At 42.5% G+C, this 25,114-nt stretch overlaps 2 protein-coding genes across 4 annotated transcripts; one reads left to right on the top strand and one right to left on the bottom strand.

The window, feature by feature from the left end:
• Positions 1-1,358: 1,358 nt before the first annotated feature.
• Positions 1,359-4,606, bottom strand: DBI (diazepam binding inhibitor, acyl-CoA binding protein). The gene is made up of 4 exons (XM_086465519.1): positions 4,572-4,606; positions 4,318-4,435; positions 2,404-2,466; positions 1,359-1,637 (listed from the first exon to the last, which is right to left on the bottom strand). The coding sequence occupies exons 1-4, from the start codon at positions 4,578-4,580 to the stop codon at positions 1,564-1,566; spliced, it is 264 nt and encodes an 87-aa protein (XP_086321645.1). The 5' UTR covers positions 4,581-4,606; the 3' UTR covers positions 1,359-1,563.
• A 368-nt stretch (positions 4,607-4,974) lies between these two features.
• Positions 4,975-15,822, top strand: C5H2orf76 (chromosome 5 C2orf76 homolog). Of its 3 annotated transcripts, none has more exons than XM_086465825.1 (6): positions 4,975-4,994; positions 6,758-6,910; positions 8,629-8,679; positions 12,311-12,348; positions 12,486-12,567; positions 15,635-15,822. In XM_086465825.1, the coding sequence occupies exons 2-6, from the start codon at positions 6,778-6,780 to the stop codon at positions 15,709-15,711; spliced, it is 381 nt and encodes a 126-aa protein (XP_086321951.1). In that variant the 5' UTR covers positions 4,975-4,994; positions 6,758-6,777; the 3' UTR covers positions 15,712-15,822. The 3 variants fall into 3 exon arrangements, with proteins under 3 accessions (XP_086321951.1, XP_086321950.1, XP_086321952.1); XM_086465824.1 differs by lacking the exon at positions 4,975-4,994 and adding an exon at positions 5,624-5,694; XM_086465826.1 differs by lacking the exons at positions 4,975-4,994; positions 8,629-8,679 and adding an exon at positions 5,624-5,694.
• The last annotated feature ends 9,292 nt before the right edge of the window (positions 15,823-25,114 follow it).

Below are 25,114 nucleotides of genomic sequence, written 5' to 3'. Positions count from 1 at the left end.
AAGATGGAACTGGCTGTGGAAATTAGGGCTGGCAAAGAGCTAAAAACACCTCTCATGCTGAACATCTGCTCAAGGTGAATGCAGTTAACACATTCTCAAATAACTAACAGAGGATACAGGAGGCAGCAAAAAAAACCCCAAATGCTTGTGTTACTTACCCGGAAGAACAATGAAGAACAAGAATAAACAACCTTTTTTCCTTATGAGAACAGGGAACAAACCCTTCTTTATCCTAACACATTTTAAAGGGTAAACAAGTAGCTCCAAGAGCATTTCCCATTAGAAGTAGCAAAGGGGAAGTTATATTGTGTTTTTGAAAGCATGCGAGGTAAAGTTACCTCCATCTCTTACCAGTGGCATAAGAAAACCTAAGTTAGATACTACACACAGCAAAGCCTGTGTAAGTCAGTACACAACGATGTATTTACCTAGACAGATCCATAACGACAGGTTTCATTCCTATATATTTCTATAAATCAACTGCTTATCTAAAGACTGTTTGAAGTCCTCACCATTCAGATGCTAACTAGTACAGCAGGAATGACAATGCCTTACTCCTGTATGAGGCTGGGACTGGATTCTCATGTGCTCTACACTGGAATAGTTCAGTGTCACATTTTAAAAGCAAAGTCTCCCTTTCCAGCACCAGCAGCTCCAACAGACCAAACCAGGTAAAAGCCTACTAGAGATGGTCACAACTGTGGGTCTTGCAATAAAACTTTTGCTGACAATCACTGTAAATCTTTCTGTTTGAACAGCCTTGCAAGCGTTAAGTCAGTCTAAACTTGACTCACCCCTTGCTGTAGCCTCAGTACACAGCAGCACCAGGACTCTGTATTTCCAGCACTGCAGTAGCAAGGGCATCAACAACTCCACTGTCTGCAGAACCTTTTCTTTCACAGGGAAGGTTTTGCATTCAGCTGCCAACTATTCGCCTTCTCCCCAAAAGCCTAACGTTGCTGTTGGGGAATAACATCTCCAAGAAGTGTTTTATGAAAGATGATTTGGCAGTTGTTGACTACGTCTCTGAAAGCCCCAGGCAACAAACATCAAGCACCCTGGTTTTAGCATACACAGCATTAGACCTTGCCTCTTCACGATAACCTTTGTGGGGGTCCAGCTTTTGTGGGTTGCCACTCATCTACGTGAGAAAAGAGGCAAAGCACTCTTTTCAGACACCACCGGATTGGTTTGGACATAAGTCCGCGCTGCACAAAACGGAGATTACCGAGCCCCCTCTAGTGGCACAACGGCTGGAGAGGCTGGCTTGCGCCTCACCAAGGAGTGTTTGACAGCTGCAACACGGCAATTGGGGGACGAGCTCAGAATAATCTCTAAGGGATGACCATCACAACAGCTAAAGTACCAAATGCACTTTAATGAGTTCCAGATTTTGTTCCCAGAAGGAATTTATAATATGTCAGTACATTAGATGGGTACACAACTTCCCCTGAACTACAGGCATGAAAACAGGGGTATTTAAAATTATCCTCAGAAACCAGTTTTCCACAGTATTAGAAATAAGGCATGTTTCAGCGTGCAAGTGGCTGCTATATCCAGTCCTCAGATGCCGTATTTGCCCTTTAGTTCTTCCACTTTTGCTACATAAGCTTTCATTGCATCTTCTTTGGACATTCCTGAAGGACAGAACAGAGGAAGCAGTCAGACACCTCTTACAGATTAATATACCTTTTACTTGTAAGTCACAATTCCTTGTTATAGCACATAGCAGCACGCTACCAGAGAGCAAAGAAGCTAAGAAGGCCACCTGGCTGTGAATCTTGTACTAAAATTTTAACCAAGTGTATGTTCAGCAGTCATGAGAAAATAGTGTTTCAAAGCACAGTTATGTTTGTATAGACAGCAACTAAACCATGTATTAGTTCTATTCACGCCATTCACAATTATTACAGGAAAGCTATTCCATCAACTTAGACTGCATTCAGATGTAGTGCCAGCTCCTTCAAACACCAGAAAAATCCTATTTCCATAGATTGGACCATTTGTTTGGCTCTTCATTTAGAGCCGAGAGCCCAGTTGCATCTTCCAGTTAGAAAAGATTTAGAAGAAACAAACAACTGGAGGGAGAGCTCAGTCTCTGGGGTCCTAGGCTGGGACCTGGAAAACAGAGATTTAGGTTTCTGCCACTGCCACAGTTCTCCTTTGTGCAACATCTTGGGCCAGCTGGGCATTTTGCACCTTAATTCCCTTTCACTACATTTTTTCCAAGATTACTTCTGCCTTGCAGAGGTAATTAAAAGTAAGTTTATTATCACGGCACCCTGAACTTCCAGAACTCTTGTCTTATAAAGCAACACTATTTTACTTCTTGCTGAACCACATACACTTTTCTGACTAGTTTGCCTAGTGGTTTTATTGATTAATTTTTAAGCAGACACCTACCTTTCAACGCATTCCAGGCATCCCACTTTGCTTTGCCTTTGAAGTCCAGCATACCAGGGCGGTCTGAGACAAGATAAGCAGGAGAATTAGTTTATGTGGTCTGGGCGTAGGTAACGCCTACCCCATTCCCGAAGGCTATTTAGCTCTTGATAAAATACAATGGCTCATCTTTGCAGCTATTACTAACCTGGGGTCAGGAGATCACCTCAAGGGAGCATGTTGGAACGCTATTGGTGGCTACAGAGATATTCTCTGTCAAGTCCCCTTAAGACAGCTGCATTTGAGCAGAAGAGCACCAGATAGCGCGATTTGGTTTTTAGTGTACTTTCTGAAGAGACTGCTGTTGTGTGACAGCTCTCCGGTTAAAGAACATCAGCTCTAAAGTAAAGCAGAAATGCCCTAAGGCCCACTGCATGCAGGGACATGAAAACAAAACTAGTAGCACAGAGCTGAGAACCCATTATCACCAAGTTAATGGTATGTTTCTAACATACAGCTCTTCACTTGTTCTGTCATCTAGGGGTATAAAGCTCTGAATTCTAACTCACTTCCTTGCAGGCTATGTCGTGGCCAAATAGAACAGAAATGAATGAGACATGGATGTGTATATGGTTATGGGTCACAAAGTCCTCTCTGTCTCCTTAAAGACAATTCTTAGAATTAACAAATGGAGCTGGACAATAGCCAGTACATTAGCCACAAAAATACCCTTGCACTGCTCACACGGCAACATGACCTGTAGAGCTAGTTGGCAGCTACATGTGTCTCCAACAAAAACCCTATTACTCTTACACAGATTGCTTTTCTAGCCAACTCCTTAGCTACTGTTTCACAAGAATGCAGCGACTTACAGAAGTGTTGGTCTATTAAAAACTCTAGAGCAGCACTTCGCCTTGGCAAACATTAAGGTCCAGCCACACCAAAAGGTTGGTATCTTAAAACCAAAGTCAGTTCTTTTCCGTGTGGCCCACCTTGGGAAAAACAGACTGCAGGCACCTGTAAGCTACCATTTCCTGCACTCTTCACTGACAGCTTTTAATTCAATCAACACCCAAAAAACTTCACCACCAACTGGGTCAGGAGGCCAGCGCTCCAAACAAATGACCTTTTTTCTTTCTAATTCTAGTTACTCAAGTGTTACATAAGGTCAGAGACAGGCTTCATTCTAAATGTTATTCCTAGGCTGAGCTGCCAGTGACAGAAGCGTAGCAAAAGAAGCAGCAGGAGAGATCTTGCACAGCATACCCGCAGAGATATTTTTTCTGCAGTCCTTCCAAGATACAATACTTAACTGCAGCGACTACAAAAGTTTTCTCCTGTTCTTCTGTTTTGGCTTTCCAACACTATTTTTAGAGCAAATCCAGTTTAAACAAACCGCCCCCCCCCCCCCCCCCCCGTCAAGTATTACAGTTCCGCATTTGTACAGTTTGCCTCGCTGTTTAAGCCTGTTTAACCGAGAAGTGTTTGTATGAAAGCAGCATCCCTTGACCTAGGCAGCTACTTCCCCATAGAGATTCCTAAAATCCCCAACCCAATATTTGCACAAAGCTAACACAGAAGATTCTCAGGCCGTCGCTATCCGATTTAGATGGCTGCAACTGGGTTAACTGAAAAACCACAAATTGCACCAACCCTTATCAGGTCAGCTTACGCCTCCCTCCATATAAATCCGTGCCAAGTCGGTACTGAGTCATTTTTCGCTAAACCGCGGGGATTGCATGAAGCGAGGCACGCAACAGGCAGAGGTTTTGCCTCCCGAACTGCCTCCAGCTCAGCCTCAGGCCGTAACTGCATCGCCCCCGCCCGCCGGGGGCCCTGGCACAGAAACGCGGGGCCCGAGACGGAAGGGAGCAGCACTGCCCGGCCATGCCGCCACCTCCCCCCGCCCCGGCGGGGGACCGAGGCGGTACCTACCCGTGTTCACGTCGCCCACCGTGGCCTGTTTGTAGTGGCTGTAGACATCCAGCATCTCCTGGTCCGTCGGCTGGGACTTGAGCTGCTTCACCTCCTCGGCGGCCTTCTGGAACGCGGCCTAGAGGGGGGGAGGCCTCAGGGCGGGGCAGGGCGGGGCGGGGGCGAGCACCCGCGGGCTGCCGCCGCCAAACAGAGGGGGAAGAAGCGAGGAACCCGCCCCCCCGCAGCCCCCCCGCCCCCGGCGCAGCCCGTACCTCAGACATGGCGACAAGACCGGCGCGATCCCGACTCCCAGCGTCTGCCGCACCGCCCCCGCCGCTCGGCCGCTTCACCCCTCACCAGAGCGCTCGCTGGCCAATCCCAGCGCCACGCGCAACATGGCGCCAATCGGCGCCTGCCGGGGGCGGGGAGGAGCCAGGCAAAGGACCAGTGAGAAGGCGGCGCGGGATGGGGGGGCTTCAGGGGGAGCCACGACGCTCGCTAGCACGAGGGGCGAGCCTAGATGTCGCCCAACGGGAGGACTTCAGGGGGTGGAGCGTCTGCGGAGGGGGCGGGGATAGGACACCTCGCAGCCAATCCCTCGGTGCGGTGGGGTGGCACCGAAAGGATGTGATTGGTGGGACTGCGTGAGGTGGGGCGAGGAGGGAGATGCGGAAGTGTCGGCGGGGGAGTTAGCAGTAAGGCTGAGGGCTGGGAACGGTCCCTTGCGGGCGGGACGAGGGGCTGCGAGGGCGGAGGGGGAGCGCTGGGGCCGGAGGCGCTGCTGCCGGCGGGCAGGAGCCGGGCGGGCCCGCGGGAGGTTCCTCCTCCCAAGAGAGAGTGGCCGTCAGCGGCTGCGAGCCGGGCAGCGCCCTGAGGAGTGGCTGCCATGTTGCCCGTGAGGGGGAGAACCTGGGGTACGCGGGGCAGTAACTGGTCCCAGCCCTAGATGGCTGCGTCTGTACCGTAAATGTGCACGTCGGCGATTTCTCATTGTCTCTGCTCCCGGTTCGGAACCCCTAGAGTGTTCTTCCGTGCTGCTCGGGAGAAAGCGAACTGGATGCTGCCCCCCCTTTCCTTTGCCCTGTGCTGTGCCCCCAGATCTTAAGGCCATGTGGAACAGCATCAAGAAAATACCCGTCTTTGCTCTTTAAGATAAATCTAGGTTTTTTCAGGTGCAAACTGTGCTTTTCTCGATCGGCATCTTTTATTTGTGTATCACAGCTTATTTACAATGAAAGTGGAATTAGGGCGCTGTGAATTACTGACGAAGGGGATGTAAAAGCAAGTTGCCTTGTGATGTGGAAGGTCTGTGTCCCCGTTCTGCAGAAAGTATTTGAAGAAAATATTGCAGGTTTACTTTGCCAGGATACAGCCAGGACAAATAAGGACTGGGAGGTATGTGGATGCCTGCATGATGGTGGGGTTCTTAAATAATCTCCCTCCCAACAAAAAAAGGCAAAAAAATATAATAAATCGTCACACAAAAAAGAATGTAAAGGGATGAATAGGTAAGAGAATCCTTTGCAGGACTGGAAATGGTGACTGAAATGGCTGCTAAGGGACAGTAGATGCAGAGGTCGTGCTGTGCCCCTGGCTGATGTTGCAGCACTTAAGACTGCAGTCTTTGCTTATTGCTGCAGCAGCCACTGCAGTTTAGCGTGTGACCAGAAAGGAAGGTTGTTGAGGAATACCTAGCACCAAAAATACGGAAGAATTGAAGAGGTAGTAAATAGCTTGTTTTTCTGTGGAGAGAAAAAAACCCAACAGAACAACCTGTGGGCTTGTTTGAAGAAGAGCTTGGGTTGATAAGGCAATTCTGTTGTAGGTTCTGCTCTCTGTTATAAAGTAGCATAAGCCCAGTAGAGCCATTCTAGGGCCCTGCTATTATAAATTAAATTAAACTCCTTAATTACGTAGTATGCCAGGAGAATTACTTGCATGTGTGTGGGGGAGGATTTTCCACTTTCTATAGGGAGGTCTAAATGAGCGTAATTGTGTAAGAGCTTAGGCATTTTTCAGGGTATTATGCTCTCTACAACATAAGTATATTAAAAAGATTTTGGTTTTGTTCATATTAGTACATTGTTGTAAAGCACAAGGTTACTCACCCAGCAGGTAAAGTAGAGCCACTTCAGCCACTTAGAGCCCAAATGACAGACTTGCGTTTATCCATGACATAACATATCCATTTTTGTGGGTTTAATAGGGAGTGTGGTGCTGTATGACACAGCACAGGTACAAATACTGGACTATTTGGTGGACAGTATTACTAATATTCTAGGTAACCTTGTTTGTTTTGAGATCCTGTTACTGCTTCTGTAGAAATAATAGAAGCCAAGTTATGAAAGACATGATGCTATTGAATTTCTTGCTGTGTTTTAATCTTTGCACGAGGCCCACTTGCACCTTGTTTTCTAGCTGTGGAAAGGCAGTAATTCCTCACTTTAATGTTTTCCAGGTTATACAGAACTAATTCTCATGTCAGCAGAAAGCTCAACTATCACAGTTCGTCTTGTTCGCTCTTTTGAACACCGGAATTTCAGACCTGTGGTGTATCATGGAGTTAACTTGGATCAGACAGTGAAGCAGTTCATTAGTTTTGTGCGGAAGGGTAAGGGGCGGCGTCCTACTCATTCGTTTCGGTCCCATGTGCTGCTGTCTCTGCGCAAGGAAGTGGAGGGGAGCAAATGAATGGGAATTCTGCGGCTTTGGTAGAGATGCCAGATTTGTGTTACATCCTGTGTGTGCTCTCCTCCCTTGGATGGGAGGTCTGGAGTTAATAAGAGCTTCCATGGTCAGTGTGCCATGCCTAAATTTGGATAGACTGCTCCCCCTGCCCAAATCCTCATGTTTAGTCAAAAAGAGGAGGGCATTGCTGCATTTGGCTCAGTGCCTCAGGCTCCTTGAGTGGTGCTGTCAGGCAGCTATTCATAAATTAACAGGAGTAAATTAATAGAATTCAGAGAGCCTTTGATCCTTAGGAACTACACCAATATGTGGAATGTGGGAACGCAAGTCTGTTTGCTATTTGTGAGAAGAGAGGATCTTGAAAAATTGGTTTTGACACTGTGAGGTCTCACTGTGCATGTTTGTTTCTGCGTTTCTGTCTCCATCATGAGCTTTGTGGTGCAGATTTACTCATCTATGGGCTTTATGTTTTAGAAGCCTGGTTGAAAGGGAAAATGTATCTAAAAGTTAATTAATGTAGACCAGCCCATGCAGTGACTCAGTAGTTAGGGTGTTACCCTTGCCGGTGTATTTTTACACACCTAAGTGGGGATATTCAGAGGGTGCAGAATAACATCATATGATTTTTTTTTTTTTCCCATGAAGTGAGTTTAAACAAGTCTTGAAGTGTTACAGCTGATAACATTTGAGCAACTCCTAGGACATTGTCGGGGGCCTCACGGCTGTGTTGTGTTTTCAGCGACTTCCACTCTTCTAGACGGTGATAGGCATGGCAAGATCTTAGGATGCCTTTAGAAAACTACAAGCACTTTCAGAACGTATGGTAGAACTGCTGCTATGAAGAGTGAAATAAAAAACAATGCAAAGAAACTGATGCGTGCAGCATTGCAACTCGCTGTTACTTGAGATAAAGCTAGTGTCTTGGACCAGACTTTTTGGAACCTCATTCTGCAGATGGATAGTGCTGTTCCTGGTCCAAAAGCTGTGTTCCTTCCTTCACTGTAATATGTTTTGAAGGGAGAGTTTGAGAGAAATTAAGCTACCTATGAAATTACGGTTTCAGTTGCCTTGCTGCCGAGCACCCCACAGGTGGCTGGGCCTTCCAAGGCCCTGGTTAAATCCCTGGGTGCCACTGGGAACAGTGGCACCAGGGAAGGTGTTAGTGTTCTTGCAGTTGCTTATGGGCTGTGTTCTGCATGCAGTTAATTTTCTACAGTTTGGCTTCCTTTTTGTGGCTGGTTCCATGGTTGTGTTTACTCAAGAATTCAGTTAGGAATGACAGTGTCAGCTGGTTGTATAGGGTAGAGAGAGGTGCTGTGCAAACCATTGACAGGATGTTCCTGGCAGATTTCTGAAGGATGGGACTCCTGTGATCATATTGTATTGACTCACTGTCCTCATGGGTTGTTTTGTTCAGAGGGACTTCGACGCTCAAGTGAAGTTAATCAGATATGGAGTAACTATAGAATCTCAGCCAAAGGTTGTGGTTTAGTATTTCATGCTCAAACAAGTCTCCTGCGTTGTGGATTTATTTTGATGTAAAGGATGTCCAGGATGCATACATTGCAAAATAATGGAAAATAAAAGCTTGCAAATAAAAAAAGACAACTTTGTTTTCACTTTGTGCTTTTATTTTAATAGATGTGTCTTCAAGAACAGGACTTCCTCCTCCTTTTAAAAATTACAAGTATGGTAGGTGTGGGTTTTTTTCTTATTTTAATTCCTGTAAAATGCAGACATAATATTTTATACCAGTTTTTATAAAATTTAAAAGGTAATTGCTGTAGAATACTCATACTGGTAGGAGTGCCTCCCTACATTTGCAGCTCTGTCCAGCTCTTGTAGCTGGGGTTGTGCTGCTGGGATCATGTCCACAGAACTTGGCCATTATTTTGAAGTTCTGTATTGATCTTTGAATTAGGCTGCACGTTATATATTATTTGTGAATTGGTACTGAGGGTTTTTGGTACTAATTTTTTATTACTTTTATAAGTGCCTTTTAACTTTGTTTTTACTCTAGTGAGCAGCTTGTGATCTCCAATGCTTTGAAACTGTAGTTTTCTATGTGCTTGTGTATTTCAGTATCTATTTACTAATTGTGAAGTCAGAAAGGATGGTGAAGCAGGAGCTGAAGGCAGTAAATAGAAAACGCTGAAAACTTATATACTTAAATAATTTACACAATGTAAAAGAAGCAGAGGAACTTTGCTCAAAGTAGATATGAAAGCTCTTAAATACAAGCTGACAGAATGAAATAGTCTAGTGTGAAATTCAGGCTGACTTTATCCTCTAACGTAAAGCTATGCGTGTATTTCCTTTTTGTGAGGGTTGGCATGAACATGTGCAATTCATCTGTTTGGGGCAGAATATACTTTCAAAATAGACTAAATTACTTCCTTTCTTTGCGTTTGTTAACTCGGATGTCAGTAACGTATCTTTTCCTAAACTTGGCGATTCTGAAAGTTCCCCTGGAGTTTTGCTGCAAGGGAGCCTCCGTCTCCCCTGTTCTTGGCGTTGACAAACTCCTTCCTCTACAGTAATTAAAAGAATTGAATCAGGAACCCGCTTAATACATGTGAATAGTAATAGAGTCTATTTGCCTATTTAAACAACAACAAGAAAAAAGCCAAGCATTTCTTTCTGTGTTCTAGCTGAGGTGAAACAGTGCAAAATGAAAGCAGAAAAAGAGTTAGAGATTAAGATTTATGATACGTCAGTGGCAAGGGCTTGAACGTTACTATTACTTTTAATATATTACTTAAGGTCTTAAAATCTAAGTAACTGTAAGTTTGAATTTGGAGGTGGCCTTCCTCCCTCTAATATCTGCGTCTTTGGCTAGATGAGGGTGTCCTGTCCAGAACTGCTGCTATCAGTTGTATTCCTGGTGTTGCCTATCCCTGCTGCTAGTTCTTTCATCACTTAGAGCATCAGTTTATTTTTTCCTGAGGTGTACGTTGTGGCTGAGCACCTGATTGTGCTGTGTAGGATGGAGCATAATGTGGGTGAAAAACACTGCAGAACTTAAAAACCTGTTATGCCAGTTAGTGGGGGCCTACTTTTAGTGGGATGGTGCCAGCTGCATGGAAATTTTCACACTGAAAAATCAAAGCCAAGTTCCTCACCTTCCCCTCAGGCTGTGAATCATCCAGGTTCATGGTTTTGGCATCTCTTGTGTGTTCTACCGTCTTTCTTGTATTTTGATGATGAAAGGGCAGTGAGACTTCTGCATGAATAGTGTAGTAAGAGTCAGGTTTTTCCTTCTGCTTTGTTTGGCAGTGCCAGAAATCTCAGCTGGACCTGGCTGTCTCTCACCTTGCCTGTTTCAGCTTGCTTCTCTCCAGAATTCATCACCACTTTGTTCTCTCAACATCATATATAATGACATTACATTTTTCCTCTTGCATGGTGCTCTAACTCATGTCTCAAAGCTTATGACTTTCATTTTCTCTTCATTTCTTTGTACACATCGTTCCTGTCCTCCATCTAGAACTCTCCTCAGTCAATCTTCTCATCTTCCTACCCTGTCATTCCCACCTTTTCACTGATGATGGCAGCCTGGGTGCCAGCTTGTCTCATAAGCTGTTTCTCAGTTTATTTTTTTTCCCTCCATGAATGTGATATAATATGGTAGATATTTCACAGAATCAGACTTAGAAAGTGATTTCTTATCTATTGTCACAGAAGATCTATTACCAGAAAAGGAAGGTTAAAAATTTGAGAATACGATTGAGTGGGACTAAATGGGGATGAGATGGCAAAGGCTGTTGAGAGGACGTAAGGCTTTATCTAGGACGAGAAGAGGCTGCAGTTTCATGTCTGTAACAGAGGCATTTAATAGCTCAGATGAAGACATGGTAAACTGCTGGATGCCAGTGGTGGAGTTGTGATCAAATAAAATTGAGACAATATTTCAGAGAACGACTGGGCAAAGACTAGAGAAAAGGGAATGTGACAAAGTAGATGGAGAAGCTTAAAACTAACAGGCAAATGCTGGATTGTATTTGCTGTGGTAGAAACGTTTCATGATGGCGGTATATTTTTGCTTGGTCTTTTTGCAATGCTTCTGTGCAAGGTGGATTCTGGTGATTGCAATTTAATGTGTGTCTTGCTTCTAATACTGCAGTTATTACAGCATGCTAAGGCTGCCTTCTGAGTGGCTTCTGCAGTGGGAATAGAGAGTAGTTTTTACTTTATGTAATGTTTTGAATAGAATGTTCAAAATGGGCCAGAGTGGTATGGAAGCAAACTTCTGAATGGGAACATGATCTCTGGTATTCTCAACATCTGAATACTCGCTCTCGGTAGTCTGAAAGTTGTTTTAGCCTGTATTTAACTGACTTGCATAATCCTCTTACCAGACTGTTTCAACACGTAGTGTTCAGTTAATGCACAAAATGAAACTAGAACAGAAAATGAGCATGCAAGCAGAACTGGGGTTTGCTTCTTTGCTTGGAAGGGATTGGTTCGGAGTTTGGTTGGTTGTTGGTTTGTTTGTTTGTGGTGGTTTTTTTTTTGGTTTTTTTTTGTTTTTTTTTTAAGCACTGCATGGGCATCTTCCGGATTGCTTTCCCTCTTGATCTTTGCACTCATCTGGTTGCTTTAGTGACCACATTATTTCCCCCTGTTTTTTCCCTTCTGTTAACAAAGCCCTGCCCAGGTTGCCAAAGGAAAGCGATATTTCTTTTTTTTTTTTTTTTTTTTTTTTTTTTGGTATAGCATGATTTCTTAATGTGCTACACTGCACAAACATAGCAGAGGTAGATGTTGTCGAAGAGGTAATAGCATTAAAAAGAGGAGAGGCTGTACATGTTCTTGGAAAATGGATTTGCTTAAGAAAATTTCTACTGCAGGTGCTTTCTTCATGAGAAGGAAAATTTCAAGGAATGATGTGAAGTGGTCAGGTTACTGCGTCTTAATCACTTGCTGCCTATCAACTTAGCTGTAGTAGTTGGCAGTGCATAAATGCTGTTTGTCCTGCCCCAATTGCATGTGTAAAACCTGTTAGGTTAAAACACCCTAACTGGCATTTAAATTGATGTGTTTTGACTGGCAATTGGGATGGTCATTAGTTAGTTTTTGTAATTCAGCCAGCAGACAGAAGCCCAGTAGGATGTGGTACCTTAATGTTGGATTGACTGGTTTAGACTGTGGCTGTGGGACTGTGAAATTAAGATGTTTTCTCTTCTTTTAGGTCAAATACACAAAATTGTTAATAATAAAAGATTTGGAACCTTACCCCTTTGTTTATCTCTCTTTCCCCAAGTACAACTTCCAGTGTTATCTGCCTGTTAAGCCTTAATTTAAGAAAAGTATTTTCTTTCAGATACAATGAAGATCATTCACCAAGCACACAAATCTAAGGTATGATTATTAGCTGTATTCTTCCCCTTTTACGTGCTTTAATGCAGACAGATCTCTGCACTGTCAAACAAGACTGGGGCAGAGACAGTCAGTAAATTCTTATTCTTATCGCTGTATTCTGGTTCTCTGATTTGTAGACTGGTGAACTTGTAGTGAGTTTGGAAGATGATGACAAACTGATGTTGAAAGAAGACAGTACGCTGAAAGCAGCTGGAGTAGGTAGGAGCACATTTGTATTGACTGAAGGTGCTGTTCATTGTGGTTGTCATTAAACTGATAACTGGCTGATTATGTTTGGATAGCCTGCTGAAAAGTAAATGCTATTCCTGATGCTCTTTACACTACTTGATAATTATTCAGGGAAGAAGGGGGGATAATGTACATTCAAATCATTGGGCTGAGGGCAGCAGGTATCTGCACTCTGAATGTTCAGAATGCAAATTGTGATTTTTAGAGGGTATGCTTGTAATTCTGCTGAGAGTAATTTTAAATGATTGACAGATAGGTTATTAGTACCGTGTCTGCTTAGTCTTATCAGTAACATTTAAACTGATGTTTTGGTTAGAAATGTAAGTAGTGGAACCAGCATGGAATAATGAAATAAGATTAGATTTGTTTAATGTGCAGCACACAGTGCCTGATAGCCAGACTGCTCAGGAAAACTCAAGCAGTATCATTTAGAGAATGTGCTGAACATAGCAAAGAGTTGAAACTTGACCTGATTTCTCGCATTTTGACAGGGGACTACATATAGGGCATGTCTTTTGGTAATGTAAAGAAATGTCTGTCATGATAAAATTGATGGTCCCTGGATGTCCTTTGGGCTTCTCATGAATGTGGCTGAATGACTTTGTGGCAGCAGGGTACTTAAGGGATGTAGTTGCATTCCACCTTGATATGGACATTTGCTCATTTGAATCTGATTTGCCTAGCTGGAACACAGAACTGCCGGCACTCTTAAGTGCAGGGGTGTCACAGAGAGAGCTCCCTCCTGTCCTGATGCCCTCTGATTGCTCCCCAGCTAGTGAATGGGATTTCTTTCTCATAGGTTTCCTGCATTTACGTTCTGGTTTTAAGTGACTTGGGATGTCTCTTTGATAATTTTTTCTGCGGTGCACCGCAGCTGGCCTCAGTATACCTTTCCATAAGGTCTTTGGGTGTTACTATAATATGAATTATAGTTATTCTCTGGCTGTTTGTACTAAACCAGGTCTTTTTATCTAGAAAAAAAAAGAAAAAGGTTCCTCAGGAAGGAGGATTACTGGCACTCAAGTCTTACAGATTTGTAATTTAGTTAGCAGAAGATTCATTTAAGTGTGATTTTTATCTGCCTAAGGCATTAGAGGCAATGCAGTTCAGGAGAGGGTCCGCTGACAGTGCTGAATGTTGAATTAGAAATGACACTGTCCAGGGCTACCTTCTTTCAAAAAAGCATTGCTAAATATTTGTATGTATTATCCATCTTTGAAACTAGGTTTGTAGCTACAACAGTGAAACAGTTTCATGCAATCTCAAAAAAGCTGTCAAAACATCAGAGTAAATGTTACAGTGAAAGGAAATCAGAATAGACCAGCCTGTTGTGTGTGCCTGTACAAAGAGAGGGGTGGCTTATTCAGGGCAGAAAACAATTTAAAGCTGCTTTTTTTTTTTTTTTTTTTTTTTTTCAGAATAACTAACAGCAGTTAGTCATGAGTATGTTGTGGGTATTCATGACAGAAAAGAAAATCACTTGCTTTGTAAAATGCAGTGTGCCCTTATACCATTTTGAGTTTTGGTATGTTCCAGCGTATCTTGATATAAGAATTAGCGGGGTTAGGACTGGGATCTTTCTAGTAAAATCTTGAAGAAGTCCTCCTTCTTCAGCACTAAGCAGAAAAGTGTAAACCAAGGAAGTGAAGTATGGAGCATGTAACACTAGCCCTCATTTTGTACATTTTAATTTAAATCAGTAAGAAGATTTGAAATCTCCTATTGGCATATTACATTTTTCCAATATCTAGTCTGGACAAGATTTATTAGAATAAAACGGAGAATTGCCATTAGAAAATATGGGAAATTGTGAGACGTGCAGAACATTTTTTCTAAGCTGCAGTTGATTGCCCTTGGCACTTTACAGGGGTGGGCTAGAGAGTTATAAATTATGAGGACATTAGATAAGTATCCTCGGGAAAGCCTCTGTGGTAGTGATTATTATTACAGCTATTATCTAGTCAGCAAAGTTAATGCTTGCCTGTTTTTTTTTTTTTTTTAAGAGCAAGGTGTATGTTAATAAAGCGTTCAGTATTCATTGCAAACAGTCTTGTCTGTTTTCTAGTTGAGAGTCTAAAACCCCTTCTGCTCTTTTTTTTTTTTTTTTTTTTCATTTTTACAAGACAGGCAGACTTCATTAACTTCAGGTTTAATTTAAAAAACGAACGTGGAACTTATTGGCTCAGCACCTTAAAGAATTCCATGTTTAATAATTGTGAAGGCTTTCCATCAGATTTGTCTCTGTTCTGAATTAGTAATGTTGCTGACTTACTGTTTTAGAAGAGGAAGTCCTTGACCTACTGGGTTGAAAGAATTGTGACTGCTCTGAACCTTTGTGGGTCCTTTAGCTCTGCCATATCCCCTGTGAATAATTAGAGGTATTTGAAGGTATTGCTGGAGAAGCCAATTTGTGTCTTTCACTTTGCATATTGTTGAAGCCTCATGAATTAATCATCAGCAGGGCAAAAAATTAACTTCTTCAGACACATATTTTGATGGGTCATGAGGGAGAATGTAAAGTGATCTGTAAAATATTCTACTGATCCTCTAAGTATTAAATTATTATACCTACAGGCTAATTTAATGGAAAAAATAGTTTCTTTTTCCCTTTCATAACAGAAAAATGCACAAAAAAGGAGAAAATTAAGCTTCATCATTTTGTTAGCATTTGAAGGCGTTAGAAGTGCAATCACTTAATTTGCTGAATGCTTATACAAACAATTCTGAAGGCTGCGTTAAACGAACCTTGAGGAGTCTTGAGCATATATTTACTTCTATATATTCAGGTTCTTGGTTTTGGGGTGGTTTTGTTTTTTTGGGTTTTTTTGTTTGTTTTTTTTTTTTAAATAAGGTTAAATGACATCTTTAATAGTGGTATCTTTTTTGCAAAAATATGAGGTGGGGGGGAAAACTGTGTGGTGATTTATAATTGACTTTGACCAAAAAGTTGCCAGTTGTCTTCTAAGATTCTAAATAGCTGGCTGTTGGGTCGTTCATTTACTGGTGTGCTAAATATTTAATTTTTTATTTGTTCTAGCAAATGAGACCGAATTAGCATTCTTCTGTGAGGAAGATTACAGAAACTACAAAGCTAATCCTGTTTCAGCCTGGTGAAGATCCCAAGAGATTGTTTTGTTTTCCCATACCTGTTGTAAATTTTCCTTATTCTGCTTAATGAGATTTTTCTTAAAGATCAATAAATCCTAGAGGATTGCTTTGCAAACAGTGCAATTCCCTTCCTATAGAAATTAATTTCTGTCAATATGCTGAGACTGAGAGAAGGAAAACTGGGGGACATAAAGGACTTCTTTTCTTTCTTGCATTTCTCTTTTCTTTGCTTGCCTCTTAGGATGCAGGCAGTGCAATCTCTGACCTGTGACACACGTTTTTGGTGTGATCTTAGAGCAGACATTAGCTACATATGGAGATGATACAATGCCCAGTAAGATCCCATCACGGTACTAACTTCTAATGAAAATGGAAATGTTTTATGACCACTGGGTATTTTAGAGAGCTTGAGAAGAGAATCTCTCTGTTTCAAGTCTTAGCTTTGCTTCTCTCATTATTTTATGTTTGGTCTCCTTTGTATAAATGGTGCATACTGGCAAGTGTTTCATGCTGTTCACTGGTGAATGCTTTCCTTTATGCTCTCTTCCAGCCCTCTTTAGCATGCTGAAAGGGACAAATGACTGATGGGAGGCTTTTGTGTTCAAGGACCAGCTTGCCTGTTTCTAGCTTTACTTCATGGAGACGCCTTCACGTAAGAGGTAGCAACCTGAGTTCTGCCAGGACCTCAGCGTGCATTAGTAGGAATTGGGCATTTTTCCAGATGGAGTGAAAGCTCATGGTTTCAGTTTTAAGAATAAAACCTGAATGATTGCATTTTTGCGAGGAGAGGCCCAGTCTGTGAGCCACACGTCTTCACGACTGGAATTGATTCTTTCCTCCTTTCCAAGAGCAAATACTCTGTTACTATGTGTTAGTTCTTGGTAATTCCAGGCTTTCCAAATTAACCAAATAAAGAACAGTAACCAAATAACAGAATTAGAAAAAATAATTATACATCCCATAAAGTACCATTAGGTAGATACTGCTTATGAAACTGCGTTGGGGGGGTACCAAGATGGAGCACCGTGCCTTTAAGTCTCTCTTCAAAGAAGTAGCAGTAAAGCTGGCTCTCTGCCTTAGCACACTTTTTGGACATAGGCTCTGCTATATCAAATGAGACCTCATGTGCAATTGCTTTAGACCCACACCTCTACCCTCAGCTCTGGGTGAGAGCTGACAACACCATTTCCACAAGAGACTTTCCAGAGAAGTAAGCTTACTGTTTCCTAGAGCTTTGATTTTTTTTTTTTAATTGACAAGTGATAGTGAAAGCAGATGTGTGATTTCCAGCATATCTAAATAGAAGTTCTCTTTACTTTAGGTGCAGGGCCAAAGAAACCTCTATGAATTGTTCCCACCTAATCTTCTTCATCCTTCCTTCCTGACAACTCTCTGGTTTAGGCTCGTTTTGGTAGCTGATGTTACTTACCAACAGCTTTGCTTCACACAGAGTTTTATGCTCTTGTGTAAGTAGTCTGCCACTTTGTCATCTGCGATTAAAAGGGTGATTGTATCTTTATCTTGTAAGGAGTCCTTGAAGTCACCTGTGATCTCTTGGGATTTAGATGCTGTTACACATGCTCTGATGAATTTGTGAGGAGAACTTAACCACTTGCCTCCTCTTTCTGTCCAGGCTGCCTTTCTGTTACTGGTACCTGCTCCCCAAACGTGGGCCTATGTCTCAGCTACCTTCTTAGGCAGTCTCTCATGTTTGCAGATTAATCTGGCTGATATGAGTTTGTACTCATCGTCTCAGACAGTTTAAGCTAATGCATTGCACTCCAGAGTATACCAGCTTTGTTCAGCCAAATTTACAATAACGAAGGTAACTTTGTAAGAAGTAGGTGGTATGTCGGAGAGAGCAATGTCTCAGACTGTCCTGCCAAGGCATCTAGATGATGTCTGTCAGCACATTCAGACTCTCAGACTGAGCAAACACTGTAATTATCTTCCTGTTCTGGAGATTTGAATTTGGTCTCCAGCCCTTTTAGAAAGATTTGGGTTGGTTTTGTGATCCCTTTTTCCAAGGCATTTGTGTTTGAAAGAGTCACCAAATTTTAACAACTGTCCTTTCTGGGCTAGTACAGTTACAAATGTTCAGTGCCACATCGAGAGTGGCACAGTGAAAGAGCAATTTGACAGTGTCAGCAAGAAAACAGTCAATGTTTTAATGCAAATCTTCAAGAAAGATGTGTCTGGCACTCCAGATTAGCTTCTCTTTCCACGGGAAGAGTTAAACTACTGCTTTGTGAGCTCAGTTCACTCTGGCAGCGGCACTTCATTGGCTCCTTTCTGCAGCAGCACAGTAGAGCCTTTTGTAATTCTCTCAATAGCCATACTTGTAAACTGGTTTCTTCCTGAAGTGTTTTTCTACTGTGGTTTATTTTTTTTTTTTTTAATTAGAGCTTTAATAATGCTTCTTTCAAATAAACCCCCCAAACCCATAGATAATAACTGAGAACTTGTTAGGATAGATGCTGTTCCAACATTTTTTGGTGGGATACGGTATAGCCTTGTGTCAAAGTAGGTTTGATTCCAGGATTGTTGAGTACTGAATGAAATCTGTGAACACTGGCTTATAAATTACTGAAGACCAAGATGTCTTTGCCCATGCCATTATGAAATCCTCCTTCTATTGAAGGAAACCACCTACAGAGTTGGTACCATGGTTGTTATCCTGGCAGAGATCATGAACTGCATTGGTACAATTACTGTTAATCAAAGGTGGCTTCTCCATAATGTGTAGTGGGGTAAGTCATAGTTTACTGGAGTTCTCAGACATCGTGGGGTTAATAAGGATTCATCTTTCAGTATGATGTCCTTGGAGCTTTTAATGAGTCTTCTTTTTTAAACAAAAAGAACAGCAACAAAAAGAACAGCATCCAGAGTGGATGCTGAAATAAGAACTTCTCCTGGATTATAGCACTGTAGCAGGGAAAGGCAGTCAAACTGGAAGCTGGCGTTGTGTGTTGGGCTTGGGTGTTTCTTGGAGAAAAAAATCACTTCAGAGGGACTGGAGTTTTGATTACGGGCTGTGTAAGGATAGCTACTACAGTAGAAGGGAGGAAATTAGGAAAGGAATTATGAAGAGGAAGAAGTGATAACAGTCTAACTGAATAAAAGTGCAAAATCTTGAATGTACAACACTCTTGGCACAGAAATACTGGAGTACGGCTGCTTTTTATAGCACTACAGGTATGAAAATGGTGCATTTTAACAATTTTTGGAATTGAACTCATAAACTGCTGAAATAGGCATCTTGGTTTTTCTGGCTTTGTCACATTATACTTTCTGCATGCAACGGTTTCTGTGTATTTTTCTATCCAGAGGTAGTTATGTTGCCTTTTGAAGAAGCAAGAGCTAAGAAAACTGCTGACATGCGTAGCTGAGTTAAGTGTTGACAGTTACCAATGGCATAAAGGAGTCCTCAAAGATCCGACATGCACCACCGTTAAAGTTGGGGAACTGCTTTATCTGATGAAAACATTCTGTCTTAGAGGTGATCGAGGTATGTTGTAAGCTGTGGGGTTTCACTCCCTGCGAGTATTCAGCACATCCCCTGACAGATCATTTACTTAAAAACGAGCTTGCAAGTGACAGTCCAAGAGTTACCACAGCCGGGACAGGACATCCGTGGGTCCTGTCCTTGGAAGCTAATAGCCACAGAAACCCCGAGTGTCCAGAGATCAAGAATGAAAAGCTGGAACGTGCAATACGCATTCTTGGTCTCGTATGACTGACGGGATCCTGGCTGCAGAGCAGCGGCAGCTGGTTGCAGACATTACAAATGCTTAAGGTAAGTGCACGCTTTTGCTTATGGAAGAGTTTGGACTGAGCTCAGTCTTCCTCATTGGTACCTGATCCTACTTCCATGACTTCCTTTTCGTAGTACTACTTGGCACAGGTTTGTAAGTGGCTAATGAGTCAAGCAAAGATGCTCAGTAGACAACTCTGCTCTTTTCATATTGTCAGGACATAGACTTTTCCCTGTTACCCACTTTCCTCTTGAGTGAAACAAACAGACACACCTTCCCAGCCACTTCCCTTTGCTTCTTGCTGCCACCTCTGTTAGGTTTGCACCTCGTCTGATGTCTGATACACAATAGCAGCATTTCCTGGGGCAGTGAATGTGCGGGGTTTTTTTTTGTATTCATGAAGAAATATGCTTTAAAATACAGAGGTGACCTTTTCTACACTGTCCCTAGTAGTGCACAACAAAGGATCCTTTCTTGTTTTACAGGAGGACTTGCATAGGACAGCACTGTCTGCTGGTCAGTGGAAACAAAAATGTTTTTATCATAATGCTTTGTATCTTGGAAGTAAATGAGAGAAGTTACATCAGGAATGGAAAAAAAAAATGCAGCGAAAACCAAGACCTATTGACATAAGCTGTCTTTGTCTGCAGAGAAAGCCACCAGATGTCAGCACAGCCTGTTCTTTCATTCTCCAGAACCTGTGTAAGCCAAGAAATATGTAATGTTTATGAAAAGTGCTTATCTGTGAATTGGTTTAGCCTGCAAAGTCTGTACTAGGGCTCTGGTGATGAAAGCTGAATCTTCCCTTGCAGAAAGTATTTCTTTTTATATTAAAATCAAAAAGCGGCAAATTGAACTGGTATCAGCGCTTAAATTCCTCTTGTTAGAGCGCATCCTTTGCGGAGCCAGTTCCAGCGTATCTAAATCGTTACATGCTGTGGGGAGGCATTTGCAGAACATTCATTTGAAGAATTGTCTGGAAAAGATCAGTGTTAATTTGCTGAGGTTTTGTAAAGCAGACTTTAAGTATGCCTATTTTTTTTTAAACACAAGGAAAACCACCCAAAACAGACACACATGCAAAGCAGAGCAAAACATCTTCAGCAACACAGCTTAAACACACAACAAAAGTATCCTCCATGCTTCTGACCCTAAGATCCTCCTATTTCTTCCTTGTAGTGCAAGGGCTGAGGAGAACCTGACGCTGCGTTCTCTGGGCCACGCTTTCTGAGCTGAGACGGGACAGGCGTTCCAGAGCCCAAACCCGAGCACTGTGCACAGCTTTATGCTGTCAGTGATTGAAGTGTGTGTAGATGCTGCCTGGTTAAAAGGGTGAATTTGAATTGTTGCACAGGGACAAGGTGCGATGGAGCTTTCTGCTGAGACTCCTGTCACTTCTCTTGCAGCAGCTTGCACATGCCAGACTATCGAAGAGAGGGAAGTGGCAGGTAGAGCCTGGGTCACCTAAATTCTTTCTTCCTTCTGTTTTGGGCTGCTTCTTTAGTTCCTTTCTTCTAGCCTCATAGCAGTGGTGTCATGCTAGGGGTTTACCACAGCTTGCTGTGTATGAGAACTGCTTATTGATTCCAGACTATTACTATAACCCTCAAACACCGTTCACAATCTGTAGGTGATGCTGCTGAGCAGTCTTGTGCTCTCTGCAGGGGGAGACTAGTGTGTGCAGGGGTGCAGCCAGCATGGTGATGCAGGTTGTTTGGGAGCTGTTATTCTCGCTTCTCTTCCATCTGCACAGCACCCAGTTCTGCTTCCCTGGGGAGCAGGACCTTGGCTTGAAGCATGGCATGCGTAGCAGAGAGCCAAGAGGAGAGGTGGGTGTTTGGGCTGGTGATGAAGTGGGGTATAGGATGTGGCATAGAGCTTTCATCTTCCTGTAGATACATTTTTGATCGGACATGGATTGTACCTTTTGTTTGCTAGCATCCTCTCTCTCTGATAGCAATAGATTCTTTCCTGTGTAGTTGGCCAAAAGCAGCTAGCCAGAAAGGTGGGAGTTTCAATTAGTAGTGAATACATGCAAGAGCTCAGTATGACAGATTAATACAAGAATTTACCTTTGTATGTCCATTTCTGCTCTCTAGCAGGTGATGACTTACAGTGTAGTGTACCAGGAACGTCAGCAAGTATTGCAAGAACTGCTGCTGTCTGCTCTCATTCCACATCGTGGGAAGGTTTCATTCTGCTTGCTAACCTGAAGCCCAGGGAACATATTCTTTAAGGCCAGTTTGGGAAGCCCCTTCAGTGAATCAAGATTTTTAAAATGGAAGGTGTGGTAGCAGTCTGGTGTTTCACACTACTTTGAGGTCACATATCCATGCAACTGGATGACCACTGTTGGTTTCAGAGTCAAACCAGCAAAATAGAAAAGGAAGCCTTATGTCCTAGCAGTTAGTATCATGGCCATTTCTTCACATTACTCCGCTGCCCCATCCCTCCCAAACCTGGTTTTGCAGAAAGCAGACTTGCATCTTGCACAGCAGCTTTGTTTTCTAGAGTGCTGAATGAGACAGCTACTTGAACGCAGACATCTGTTTGTAGATAGCTCTTTAAGCCAGCAGGCTGGCATTCCGCAGCAGCAGCTGAAACTAGCTAATTGCTAGATCAGATATGGGAAACAGATAACCAGAGTAACTAACCAGCTGAACAGCAGCTGTAGTGGATCCTCCAGTGCTGAGGTTTTGAAATCTAAAGCAGATTATCTTTCCAGGAGGATTGCAGCAGTGCCACTTTAGGTCTTTGAAAGGTTCCAGTAGTATTATGGTTTGTAATATGTGATCCTCCTGACTGGCCACACACAGAGGTTATTTTTAGTCTTTGATTATGGAAGTTGTGCACATGCTCATCTACAAGAACTGTCCCTAATCATAGACGGTATCTTCCTGCTGTATATTGTATGCTCAGCTTTAAAATAAGTGTGGTTCTGACTTGCACTAAAAAACCTCTTGCAGAAGTTCCTGCAAAACTGATGCTGCTTATTAAGGCACAATGAACAGATAAAAGAAAACTGCCCCAGTGTAACAAATCTCGTTCCTCAAACCTGAGGCACAGTCTGCAGATCCCGTTAGCTCAGTGTGTGAAATTTTGAGCTCAAGGATAACGCCAGACTTCTGTTGTTTATTGTAGCAGGTCATGCAGCTGCGCTGGCCATCTTGGAGAGACTGGAGAAAATATATTGCATAAAGGTGCTGAAGCAAGTGCATCCCCCTAAAGATTTAACTGTAGTTTGATATGTCATTTTGTAAGTAAATCCCTGAAGAGCAAGAAACCCATTGCTGTTAAAAGCCTTGTATTATAAAACAGAAGGAGCGAGAGGACTGTACCTGCAGAGGTTAATCTTCAGCACAGGAATTTAAATGAACTCATTAAAATCAACTTACAAATTAGCTTATTAAAATGCAATGCTGCAGATCCAGAAGTTGGTTGATCTGGCATGCCACTTCTGTGAAGAAGTGCCTTAAGAAACAGAGAACAAATTGATAGTATTAAAACTCCCTTTTTTCTTTCCAGTCCTATAAACCCTCATCTGGAACTCCCACTTCCTTGAACTCTGTATCAACAGTGCTTTTTGTTTAGTGAATTAAGCTTGTTTGATCCTGTGCTACAAGTGCTGTGTAATACCACTAGCCTCTTGTAATGAAATGTATGCCTGTATACACTTGTGCCCTCCCATATGCATAGGAACTCTGTAATTGAGGGCCTGGCACCATGGATCCCAGCAATTGCCATTTTTGCTTAACTACCTTGATAAGGAGACTCTACCAGCTGCTGGCTGTAGTGGGGTTTATTTCCTAGTGGTTAAATTCCAGATAATCACAGTACTCTACTACTGCCACTAAAATAATAGCATTGTTTAGGGGGAGGAGGGAAAAAAAGACTCAAACGAGTTTTGATTTAATTATGTAGACCTGTTCAGAATATTTTTTATATAAGTACAGATGCCAGTGATTAAAACTGGCCTTACTCTTACAGCTTTTCAGTTGGTTCTTACATATCCCAGAGGCACATAGTAGGCAATACAGAAAATAAAAATATAAAGAATTTACATTCCAGCTATATATTCTGCAATAATATATATGTGTGTGTACATATGTACAGAGAGAGAGAAACTCCAAGTACAGAACCAGTTAATTGGTGAATCTTAAGCTAACCTCACTGAACCCCTTATCCACATCGAAAAATGCATAGGGAAAAGATAATTGAAAAATTCCTCAAAATACTTTTCAGCATTCCAGAATCAGAAGAAATTACTCAAACTGTTGTGTCAAAGGTTTGAAGGCCCAGATGCCTCAGAGGGCACCATGTGAAATGCAGGTCTGCATTTATAGGGATTGGTTTCAGGCTTTAAAAGGGATGGTGACTGGCTGGACAGTGTGTTGGCACAGGCATTACCTGGAGACACTTGACCAGCCTTTTTTTAGATGCTGCGGAGCTGCAGTAGCTGTGGGGATTTTGAGCTGGCTCGTCTGTCTATCTGGGCTTGTGGCCATCTGAAAAGCCCCATGCTGACTCGCTAATGGAGCCAGCTCCTCAGGTCGGTCTGGGTGCCTGACTCTGCTTCTGCTCCTGAAAACCATCCCTTTGCCATTGATGGGAAAGGGCATGTGGGTGTGAAAGTCATGTAAACAAAGCAAAGGTGCAAACCTTCCTTCTGCTGGGCAGAGAGGGGAGTCTTTAACCTTGCAGCAACTCACAATAAAACCACACCTTTCTCCTGAAGACAAAGCCTGCAAGCCTGTGTAATGTTCTTTAATGTTCTTTCCCTGTCTCCTAATCTTTTTTTTTTTTTTTTTTTTTTTTTTTTTTTGGCCACCAGGCAGTAGTCTTGCCTGACCTAAAGATATGAAAAAAGAAGCCTCAATGGGAAAAAGAGGCATTGGAATACACTATTGTAACCAGCAAATATGTAAACTGATGCTTTTATGTTGGCTTTGCTTGATGATGAAATGGAAGAGAAGACTAAAGGAACAGGCTTGTGGAATCCAGTTTTCCCTCAAGAACTGCAGCCCCTCAGTATTATCACTGGCACCGTGAGCGATATTCGGAGAATATTACTCACTGTAGTTATTTGAGGCTAAAAAGGGAATTCTTAAGATTCTTTGTCTGTGTAGGAATCATCCAGGTTAGAGAAGCAGTGTTGGCTTGTAGAAGGGCATATGTGCCCCAAAGTTGATTATTTCCCCTGCCCCCCATTTATTTTAACTGGTCTAATAACAGATACTTTCTTGTCCCACAAACCTCATTTGATGCTGACAGCTGTTGTTTTTCAAAGCAATACTGAACACTGAATGGTGTCATTTACTTACCTGTAGGAAAATGAGGCTATTCTAGCCATGTCCTTGTATCTGACCTTACTGAGGTAGTCTTCTTGTGTCATCCTAATTGCTTGCTTTTAAATGCGCTTTTGTGAATGGCTGTCCAGTCTCTGGTGATTTGGATGTCCAAAACCTAAAGAATTATTCTGATAAAGAGCAAGTGCTTAAAGGGATAGAAAGTGACAGCTGGAAAATGAAACTAGGAGTGAAACCTTCATTGCCCTGTACCTTGTCCAAAGCGGGTGTGAAGTCAGAAGAGCATTTGATACCTGCTTTGTGATCTAGCAAGTGACTTTTGAAGGTGCAAGGCAATGAAGGACTGTG

The sequence above is a fragment of the Leptosomus discolor genome, chromosome 5 (assembly GCF_034619465.1).
Source record: "Leptosomus discolor isolate bLepDis1 chromosome 5, bLepDis1.hap2, whole genome shotgun sequence".
Classification (NCBI taxonomy): Eukaryota; Metazoa; Chordata; class Aves; order Leptosomiformes; family Leptosomidae; genus Leptosomus; species Leptosomus discolor.
This window is presented reverse-complemented; position numbering and strand designations above follow the sequence as displayed.

Coding starts and splice junctions, on each gene's coding strand:
- DBI (XM_086465519.1), bottom strand. Junction 2,467..4,317: donor GGTGGGCGACGTGAACACGG/GTAGGTACCGCC, acceptor ATCTTGTCTCAG/ACCGCCCTGGTATGCTGGAC. Junction 1,638..2,403: donor TGCCTGGAATGCGTTGAAAG/GTAGGTGTCTGC, acceptor TCTGTCCTTCAG/GAATGTCCAAAGAAGATGCA.
- C5H2orf76 (XM_086465825.1), top strand. CDS start 6,778: ATGTCAGCAGAAAGCTCAACTATCACAGTTCGTCTTGTTCGCTCTTTT. Junction 6,911..8,628: donor CATTAGTTTTGTGCGGAAGG/GTAAGGGGCGGC, acceptor TTATTTTAATAG/ATGTGTCTTCAAGAACAGGA. Junction 8,680..12,310: donor TTTTAAAAATTACAAGTATG/GTAGGTGTGGGT, acceptor ATTTTCTTTCAG/ATACAATGAAGATCATTCAC.